Source organism: Carassius auratus, linkage group LG28B (assembly GCF_003368295.1).
Source record: "Carassius auratus strain Wakin linkage group LG28B, ASM336829v1, whole genome shotgun sequence".
In the NCBI taxonomy this organism is placed as follows: Eukaryota; Metazoa; Chordata; class Actinopteri; order Cypriniformes; family Cyprinidae; genus Carassius; species Carassius auratus.
In genome coordinates, this window is record NC_039293.1 from 26,031 (window position 1) to 37,109 (window position 11,079).

The window sequence follows — 11,079 nt, forward strand, 5'->3', positions numbered from 1 at the left end:
TCGTTGCATTGGTTTTCGGATCACCAGTTCGATTCAATAAACAGTGCGATTCAATAAACCGGTTGAAGAAAACGGTTCACTGGTTCTTTTGCGCTCGACGTAATGACGTCATTGGCGATGATTGCCCTTGATTAAAGCCTTCGGTTTACCTGGGCTCATAAAATTAGCACAGAATCAGTTCAGAATCAATCAAATCAATCAATCAAAAGAATCAGTTCGGTTCAGACGCTCTGTGTGTCGGTTTGCTTCACGCTGAATCACACATGCGCAGTATCATCAGCTCCTCGGTTCTCGAATCGGACACGTCTGACAGAAACGGTTCTTGACTTGAGAACGAGTCAATCTTTTGTTCGTTATCTGTCTCGGCTCGGTGTTCATCTTCAGCTCTCTCTTCACAGCAGTAAACTAATTACTCTGGGACATTGGTTTGTTTTAACTCAGAGAGAGTGTCAGCCACATTAATAAAGTTAACAGCTTAAGTCATTTGTGGATTAATGCATATTTGAGACGCAAACCGTTTAAAACGATTCAGTTCGATTTGGTGAACTGGTTCAAAAAGATCCGGTTACATCGAATGATTCGTTTTGTTTTGAACTCTCTCACAACAGACAAGGGAGAGAAGACAATGATGAATAAAGTCGGCGTTTTTGCTATTTTTGGACCAAAATGTATTTTTGATGCTTCAAAAAATTCTAACTGACCCTCTGATGTCACATGGACTACTTTGATGATATTTTTCTTACCTTTCTGGACATGGACAGTAGACCGTACACACAGTTTCAATGGAGGGGCAGAAGGCTCTCGGACTAAATCTAAAATATCTTAAACTGTGTTCCAATGATAAATGGAGGTCTTACTGGTTTGGAACGACATGAGGGTGAGTCATAAGTGACATAATTTTCCTTTTTGGATGAACTAACCCTTTCAGTAGCGAGCGTGAATGCACCGCATACTAAGGTTGACAGCTTTATTGAAATTGATGCATCCGAAGCCAAAAAGCAATCTCAGCATCACCAGCAATTCACAGAAAGAACATCAAAGAGGCATAAATATGATGAAAAATATATTTCACTTGGCTTTACATAAAATGGCAATAAAGAAAATCCTCAGCCACAGTGTGTAAAAGTACTCTTTCAAACTGCATGAAACCAGCATTTTTTTCACTGGCATGGCATTAAGAATCAAAGCATCCCACTTTTTATAAATAAACCACAAGAGTTTTTTGAAAGACAAATAAAACAACTCAGTAGTAAGGCCCTTTTAACTGTATCAGATGACCTAAACAGGAAGGGTCTAGAAGCATCCTACATGGTGAGTAGCAGAGCGGCTAAGACAGGCAAACCCCATACTATTGTGGAGAAGTTAATTGTTCCTGCTTGTTACAGATATCACTGGTATAATGCTCAGAGAAAAGGCCAAAAAATAAAATAAAGTTGATGCCATCATCTGACAACACTGTTTCACGTCGCATCGCTGATATGGCAAGGGACGATTTAAAACAACAACTTCTTCTCATAAAAGCCAGCGAATGTTGTGCTTTAAAAAAAAAAAAAAATGAATCAATGGATGTAACTGGTTTAGCTCAACTACTGGTATATGTGAGGTATATTTATGAAGGTACAATTATGGAAGATGTACTTTTTTGCAAACCGCTGGATGGCAGGACAACTGAGAAGGAGAATTTCAAAGTCTTAGATAGCTTTGTTAAGTCACATGAGTTTCTAAGGAAAAAGTGTGTGGTCATCTGTACTGATGGAGCAAAAGCAATGACAGGGAAGAATAGAGGGTGGCATTATGCTTCTAACCAGTTGAACCCTATGCAGCTTGGATATACACTGCATCATTCACAGAGAGGTGTTTGCCACCAAGGAAATGCCTAGCCGTCTAAAGGAAATTTTAGATGATGCTGTATGAATTGTGAATTTTGTTAAAGCAAGACCCTTTGTTTTCTATATTGTGCAATGAAATGGGCAGTGACTACGACACACACTCACTCCATACTCATGTTCAATGACTGTCCAGGGTAAAGGTGCTGGCACAACAGTTTGAATTGAAGGATTAACTTAATTATTTTTTTTCTTGACCATCCCTTTGAATTGTGTCACCGTTTACATGAAGGAACAGCATTAACGAGGAAAAAACTGAAGCCTTTTCGCCATTGCATTTTTTGGTTACAACCCAGTTTAACTTTACTGATGCAAGTTAGTTAATTAGTTAATTAAGCAACTTCCTGATCTGGCCTCTCAGTTGCGCAGATACTTTACCGAACCAGACAACTCAAACAACTGGATTCCCCATTCATTCTCTAACACCCCCACATTACACCTGCCCATTTCTGAGCAAGAGGATCTTGTTGAAATATCTATGAATTTCTCATCGAAAATAGAGTTCACACAAAAATCTCTGCCAGATTTCTGGATAGCCCTGCGTGCAGAGTACAATGCCTTGGCAAATCATGCTGTAAAGACTTTGATGCCCTTCACGACAATATACCTCTTTGAAAGTGAATTCTCGGCAATTACCAACATGAAGAACAAATATCGACATACTGTCCACGATTGAGAATTATTTAAGACAAAGAGACTCTCCAATACACCCAAACATCACAGAGTTATGCAAGTCACTTCAAGCCCACCCATCTCATTAAACGGTGAGTAATTTATTTAAAAGTATGTGATAGGTTGGATACAAATTATGTGTTTGATAAAACTGAGTTACTTTACAAAGGTATATGTGTTACACATGCACGTTTAAAAAAAAAATTCTGACTGTAGTCTAAGTGTGAGACATTGAAGGACGTTAAATGCCTGGGGGGTATGCGACTGTAAAAAGTTTGAGAACCACTGCTTTATAAATATAGACAGGGGAGGTGCTATGCTAATTTCTGATGCAAATCCCACCCTGGCACCTTCGCTATATTTCATTTAGTGTAATTGAGAGGTGTGATGATCAGTGGGCTTGAATTTTTACCTCCACCATTAAGGCATGGGCTAATATATGGATAGAGTTCCCCAAAGAAACGCTGATTAGTATAAGAGTATATGTGAGAGCTGGTCTCCACATCATAAAAGGAGACCAAACCCTCCTCATAATCAACAAACACAACAACCCTCTGAGGCTTCACTCTCACGGAGATACTGACAGGGGGATTAACACAGTTAATATATTTATTCCCATTCCTCAGAATCAAAGTCCACAATCCATTACTGGGACTCAGTAAGATCTCTCCTTTCCTGTTAATGGATCCTTGGGCCACTCCTAAATCCCAGCTAGTCTTTCCTTCCACCTGCACCTCAAAATAAAATCTCCCTGAGGAGAACCCCTTTTTTCCCAAGACGAATAAATATGTATCAAATCTCTTTGAGTTGTTTGGGAGTTTCTGCCAAATGTCTCCATGTCTCACTTGTTTTCCATCATCAGACAGGATGAGTTCAGGATGAGCAGTTTCTGGATCTAGAGTCACATCCACTGAAAAATAAAATAAAAATAATAACCAACAACAACAGAAAATGTGAATCACAGCTTTACAATACAAACATTTTTGATGATGACTTTAGCATTTAATTAAATTGTAGTGCAGTAATGAAGTAATGAGTATTTAAATGTAATATAGTGTAGATAAGACAGAACACTGTACCTGCATACTGCTGCATCCACTTCAACTCTGTTGAAACATAATAAAACATCATGTGATTTTGTATCATGAGACAATATATGTGGCTCTGCTAAAATTTAGAAAATCAAGCAGCGACTTTTATTATATTTATATAAAAAGTTTATGAATGTAATTTTTTTAAAATATATAATTTTTAAAGGGGTCATATGATGTTGCTAAAAAGAAAATTATTTTGCGTATTTGATGTAATGCAAAGTGTTTGTTTGGTTTAAGGTTAAAAAACACACATACTGTACAAGTACGTTTGCACATACTGTACATTATTGTTGCTCCTCTATGCCCCGCCTTTCTGAAACATGTTGCTTTTTACAAAGCTCAATGTTCTGAAAAGCGAGGTGTGCTCTGATTGGCCAGCTATCCAGTGCGTTGTGATTGGCCGATTATCCCAAGCGTGTAACAGAAATATTAGTCAGAATCAGAATCAGAGCTTTATTGCCAGGTATGTTTTCACATACAGTAAGAGGAATTTGTTTTCATGACAGAAGCTTATACAGTGCTACAGAGTAAATAGCAATATAAATATATATTAAACAATATACAAAATATAAATTGACAATTGTAAGTGCAGGTATATAACAATATGTAGTTTTGTTTGTACAGGTATATTATGTGCAAATTTAAAGTGTAGACTAACTTAGATAAATAAGTGTATGAATAGTGTTGTGTGTACCACAGTTATTTTCAAATGTTCATGAGATAGATTGCTGAGGGAAGAAACTGGTCCTGTGTCTGGTCGTTCTGGTGCTCAGTGCTCTGTAGCGTCGACCAGATGGCAACAGTTCAAAGAGGAAGTGTGCTGGATGTGAGGGGTCCAGAGTGATTTTACTGGCCCTTTTGCTCACTCTGGATGAATGCAGATCTTGGAGACAATAGAGGGCTGTACCTATGATTCACTCGGCAGTCCGGTCTACCCTATGTAGTCTTCTGAGGTCAGATTTGATAGCTGAAATAACCAGACAGTTATTGAAGTGCAGTGGATGGATTCGATGATGGCTGAGTAGAACTGTTTCAGCAGCTCCTGTGGCAGGTTAAACTTCCTTCCTCAGGAAGTAAAACCTCTGCTGGGCCTTTTTCAATGTGAATGTCCCACTTTAGGTCCTGAGAGATTGTGGTGTCCAGGAACCTGAATGACTCCACTGCTGTCACAGTGCTGTCCGTGATCGTGAATGGGGGGAGAGCAGTTTTTTTTTTTTTTTATCGCACTAAGTAAACATAGAACAATGTCTGCATTTGTGATGGGAGAAATGACAGACAACAAGCCCTACACTGCTCAAAACTCTCGTTTGAATCATCAGTGGCAAATTCTTTAAATATGAAAACATACAGACTACCAGTCAGAAGCGACAGACTGTCCTTGCAAAGTTGGAACTGCCCCACTTTATAGAAACAACTCTCCCAGGTTCAGGAAACAGTCCTCCAAAAAAATGTGCTTCACACATCTGAATATTTGCATTGAACTGTTCTGAAACAGTGTTGCATTGTAAATACAACTTAACCACCGATTTCTAGTTGTGTCTTCTTTTGGAAGGCCAAACAAAGTAGTTTAGCTTTCACAATGAAACAGTGTCTCCACATCATGACAGCGGCGGCAACAATACTTCAGTAAGAAGTTATGCTTTTGTTACGAATCAGCTCAAAGGGAAAATATGAATACTCAATCATAACTGGTTATGATAAATTATAAATATTTATATCCGCTGTACGTTTTTACTTGACCTCTCAGTGTCAACTGTCTGTCAATTCTAAGAATGTTAATTTCCTGGTTAAGGAAAATAACTTTAAAAATCTCAGAACAACTTGATGATGTAACAAAAACTATGGACTCTCTCTTTTCTAGCATTTTAAATACAGTTGCTCCTTTAAGCTTAAGGAAGGTTGAGGAAAACAGTCTGACACCATGGCATAATGAGCATACTCGCAACCTAAAGAGAGCAGCCCGAAAAATGGAGCGCAGCTGGAGGAAAACAAAACTAGAGGTATTTTGTATTGCTGGGCGGGAAGGTAACCTATCCTACAGAAAAGCATTAAAAACTGCTAGATCCGATTACATTTGTTCTCTTTTGGAAGAAAACAAACATAACCCCAGTTATTTATTCAATACATTGGCTAAATTAATAAAAAATAAAGCATCAACAAGTATTGACATTTCCCAGCATAACAGCAGTAATGACTTTATGAATTACTTTACTTCTAAAATCGATACTATTAGGGATAAAATTGTAACCATGCAGCCGTCAGCTACAGTATCGCATCAGACAGTGCACTGTAGACCCCCTGAGGAACAGTTCCACTCATTCTCTATTATAGGAGAGGAAGAATTGTATAAACTTGTTAAATCATCTAAACCAACAACATGTACAGTACAGACCAAAAGTTTGGACACACCTTCTCATTCAAAGAGTTTTCTTTATTTTCATGACTATGAAAATTGTAGATTCACAACCAAAGTGTATCAATTAATAAGACCAAGTTTGATACTTGCAAGTCTCGCCTGTTTGATAAAGAGTCCTGATGCACTTTGGGGCTCCAGTTGGTCTCTGCTGAAGTCAGTTGATGAGGTGGGAGGTGTTATGCAAATCTTCCCACACAGTGACATAGACATGTGGGGGCGTGTTTAAATGAGGCATTTTAGGAAGGCGTGGACAAGTTAACTTTTATTAAGAATATCTCTTTGGGTTTAAGACTTTAGTCTTTGCAACTTTTGGGATCTTATCTATGCACAAACAGCTTGTTAACAGTACAAAGAGAAAGGAAAACTTGAAATTGCATCATATGATCCCTTTAAGTTTCCTTCCCTTTAATGATTTGCTTACATGAAGCAGAAACAATTCTATAATGTGTATTTGATATAGACATACCAGTTTGCTTGAGTTTCTTTTTATAGTGTTCAGCAACCTCTCTGAGTGTGGTATTAACCCTGAGGTCAGGTCTTTGATTGAATGTTTCTTTGCAGTATGGACAGCTGCAGGTCTGGCTCTTGTCCCAGCATTTATCCAGACAGCTTTTGCAGAAGTTGTGGCCACATAGAGTGCTGACTGGATCAGTGAAGACTTCCAGACATATAGAGCACTTAAGCTCCTCAGTCAGTAGATCACTGGAGGATGACATGACTGGAAAGAAAAATGAAGATATATTACATACATTCCTGAAAAGAATATTTACTCAGATGTCTATTTATTAGGAAAGTAAATAATTTTTCCACTACTGTAAATAATTTTCAGCATGTTACTGGTTACTAACTTTTAGGGCCATCGCTAGTGGGGTGAAAGAAGGTTTATGGGGCCCATGGCTGAGGGGAGGCACCCTGGTGATCTCAATCGAAAAAAGATGCTAAGGACATTTGACGGACCACTGATGCGCATTGTAAATAAAGCTTATCATTTGCATTTGTTTTTACGCTTTTCCTATTTAAATATTCAGTTGCAAGTCGCAGAAAAAATTAATTGAGTACTTGTGCGCCATGTTCAGTGCGCACGCAGAGAGCAGAGAGAGTGCTCATAGACAGCAACACAGAACCGATCTTACCTTCATGTCCTCCAGCACCAGAACAAACAAATACAAATAAATCCGTTAAAGGATTTTTAGGCTGCATTAATTAGGTAAACCGGAACAAGGAACACTTCGCATAACACCTGATGTACTTGCTACATCATTAGAAGAATGGCATCTATGCTAATATTAGTCTGTTTCTCTCTGATCCAGTCTGTATCCAGATCAGAGGGTCACTGCAGTCGCCCGGATCCAGTACGTATCCAGACCAGATGGTGGATCAGCACCTAGAAAGGACCTCTACTGCCCTGAAAGACAGCGGAGACCAGGACAACTAGAGCCCCAGATACAGATCCCCTGTAAAGACCTTGTCTCAGAGGACCACCAGGACAAGACCACAGGAAACATGATTCTTCTGCACAATCTGACTTTGCTGCAGCCTGGAATTGAACTACTGGTTTCGTCTGGTCAGAGGAGAACTGGCCCCCCAACTGAACCTGGTCCTTTTTTTTCTCCATTCTGTCATTGTTGGAGTTCTGGTTCCTTGCCACTTTCGCCTCTGACTTGCTTAGTTGGGGACACTTAATTTACACAGATATCGTTGAGTTGATTGCAAATTATTTCACAGATACTACTTAAACTGAACAGAGCTGAATGATTACATCACTGAATTCAATGACGAACTGCTTCTAATTGTCATTTTGCATTATTGACACACTGTTTTCCTAATTAATGTTGTTCAGTAGCTTTGACACAATCTATTTTGTTTAAAGTTTTATATAAATAAAGGTGACTTGCCTTGAAAAATGGCAGTTTAAACATTCAAACAGAAAAATATGTGAAAGAGTCAATTCAGCACCTGTGTGCGGTGTTCGGTGCGCACAGGGCGCACGGAGATAGATGCGTCTCAAAGCACTTCAACACCGAATTTGCCTCTTCTTGCTCTTGTACCAACAAATACATGTAAAATTGTGTCAAAATACACATCTTGGAAAGTATCCTCAACAATAAAACTGCCGGTTATTTCTTAAGTGAAAGTAAACAGTAGAGAAAAAAATCAGATTATGAAATCAGTGTATTATTATGATGGATGCATTATCTTTTAAAGTGACCGTGCCTAATTTACTAGCTGCTGTAATGTTAAATTAATCGAAGAAAATGAAAGCAAGAAAATCACTCACTGCTCTTGAATGGACTACTTTGTAGTTTTAACATTAATCCACAGTAAATCCCAACATTATTCAGACACCAGATATAATTGGACTTGAAGTCTCGGGCCGGCAGGATTTGTAGGTGGTGGGAGTGAATGTACAGTGCTCTTTCCGCCTTCAATACCATGACTGAGGTATCCTTGAGGCACCGAACCCCCCACTGCTCCCTGGCATAAATGACTGTCCACTGCTCCGGGTGTGTGTTCACGGTGTGTGTGTGTGTGTGTGTGTGTGCACTTTGGATGGGTTAAATGTAGAGCACAAATTCAAATGTATGGGTCACCATTCTTGGCTGTATGTCACGTCACTTTCACTTCTCACAAAGTATTGATAGTCATGTAAACATTGTCATACTAACAGTTAACAGAATTTTTTTATTTATTGTAAATCTATTACATACCTTTCTATCAAAGTTATCTGATATTATCCAGATTAATTTGTTCAGACATGGTTTAACTCTTAAGAGCACTTATTATATTTTTATTACCATTTTCTCAAATAAACTGATAATGTGAGAAATGTTGAAGGTGTCTGAATACATTTTGGCTTGACTGTATATTTAATTTTTTACAGTGAAGACTATGCAATGCTATTTTAAATTTGATTATTTGGTTTCTGTAACTGGACACCTACAAATTTGAAAAACAAACATTGTGTAAAAAAGCACAAATAAATAACCGCGCCCACAGGTACAACCTGTACTAGGCCTCGCAAATCCCAGCTACAGCCCTGGTGACTTACATGACTTACATACAGTCAAACTGCTTCCCTGGTCTTTCTTCCTTTTTTGATTTTGGTGAAGATTCTGCCTTCTCTTATTCAGGTTTGGATTAATTAAATGGGTCTCCAGTCATAACATTTGGTCTCACACCAGGAATGTGCTTCAAGGTGATTTTTTGTGTAAAGATAAAGATAAAGGTATATGGTTCTGTACACATAAAACAGTATACAGATATAATAAAAATTAATAAATATACAATAAAATATCTTTATAGCAGTACTTGAACACTCATAAGTAGAAACAACACAGTAAATGACATATTAAAGAACTTAACATGAATGTTTACGTTTATGTTTTACGAATAAAACATAAAAACAAATAGAAAACTCCAATGACTGCACTGCTATCTAAGCTCACATGCCCACTACACTTGTCTCGTGAGGTAAACAAGTCCAAACATGTTTCCCAGAGATGGGTTTATACTCTAACAACAAATAACAGGAGGATTACATTTTGGCAACAGGATAATGTGCACATAATGTATAACTAGCAATTTAGGCTGAATGCTGCTAAAGCGGTCATTAAGCTCTCTCATTAACTCATCTTACAATAAATTATGTAAAATTGACTGTTACTTACGATTCGTTGTATGCATATATATATATATCCGCACAATTCTTAAATGGGTCACTTCAAACTATAAGTCTGTTTCCACAGCAGGAACTTTCCCCACCAACTAAGGACTAGGGTGTGTTCTACCCACAGACTGTATAAAAACAGGTCCTACCGTGGAAACCAGGAACTAAAAAAAGTTCCGGGTAGGGTTTTGACGGGGAGGGGAGGGGAGACCTGAGGACACAATGGCTGCATCCGAAAACTTAGGCAGGTGACTTGCTGCCTTGCTGTCTAATCATGCAATGACTTTGCAGGCAGCGTTTTTGCACAAAGAGACCTCATGAAACGGATTTCGGACAGGCTTCTGAGGCGGAGTAATGGTTTTAGCTTTGGTGATAACAAGTGGATATTTCATTACTACAATATTAAATTTCTCGCAAGAAAATTACATAAAAAAAATGGAAAACGTTCAGAAACATACATTTACACACAAACTGACCACCGACCGCAACTTTCAGACGCCATCTTTATTTTTTGGCTTAACTATCGCAGAATGGAACGCACAGGATTGTGGGATATCAAAGGCAGCGAAGGATACATCTATGCTGCCTTCAAAAACTGGCCAGATGAAGGTATCTCAGGAGACAGGAAGTGAAGCTAACTTTGATTTCGGACGTGCCTTTGAGGCCTTCCAACCTTGGAATGCGACCTCTGAAGGCAGCATTTTTCAGTTTTCGGATGCAGCCAATGTGTAACCAAATAAATAAGAAACGACCAACGTTTATTAGCTAAATTAATAAGTAAGCTTGGTGACACGCCATACTTGATGTAAAATAAACAGAAAAGCACCATATAAATAAACGAAAATCAGCAAACACTGTGGAACCAAATAATATGTTAATAAAAAATGCAATATCACCTAGATGGCAGAAGTAAAAAAAATTCAAAATCCTAAATATATATATTTTTAAACAGGTGCTTGCACAAACATGCACACCAGGCCCGTAGCTGGTTGTAGTGGGCCCTGTTTGAAATTGTTTAATTTGTATTTATGTATTTGTGCAATTTACACAATTATAAATGTTTTTCAATCTGTGGGTGTCCAGGTAGAGAAACTGAATAATCAAATGCAAAACAGCACTGCATAGTTTTCAATGTATAATAAAATATACAGTCAAACCAAAATGTATTCAGACACCTTCAACATGTCTTACATTATCACAGTTTATTTGCTATAGTTTAGAAATTGGTAATAAAATAGAGTTAAACTGTGTCTGAACAAATTAATCTGGATAATGTCGGATAACTTTGATAGAGAGGTATGTGATGGACATCTGTTAGTATGACAATATTTACATAACTATCAA

At 38.0% G+C, this 11,079-nt stretch overlaps 1 protein-coding gene across 1 annotated transcript; it reads right to left on the minus strand.

Annotated features, from left to right (window-relative positions):
* Positions 1–852: 852 nt before the first annotated feature.
* LOC113067620 (zinc-binding protein A33-like) lies at positions 853–9,866 on the minus strand. The gene is made up of 4 exons (XM_026239979.1): positions 9,737–9,866; positions 6,535–6,786; positions 3,638–3,664; positions 853–3,468 (listed from the first exon to the last, which is right to left on the minus strand). Exons 1-4 carry the CDS (start codon positions 9,750–9,752, stop codon positions 2,921–2,923), a joined length of 843 nt encoding a protein of 280 aa, XP_026095764.1. The 5' UTR covers positions 9,753–9,866; the 3' UTR covers positions 853–2,920.
* Positions 9,867–11,079: the final 1,213 nt, after the last annotated feature.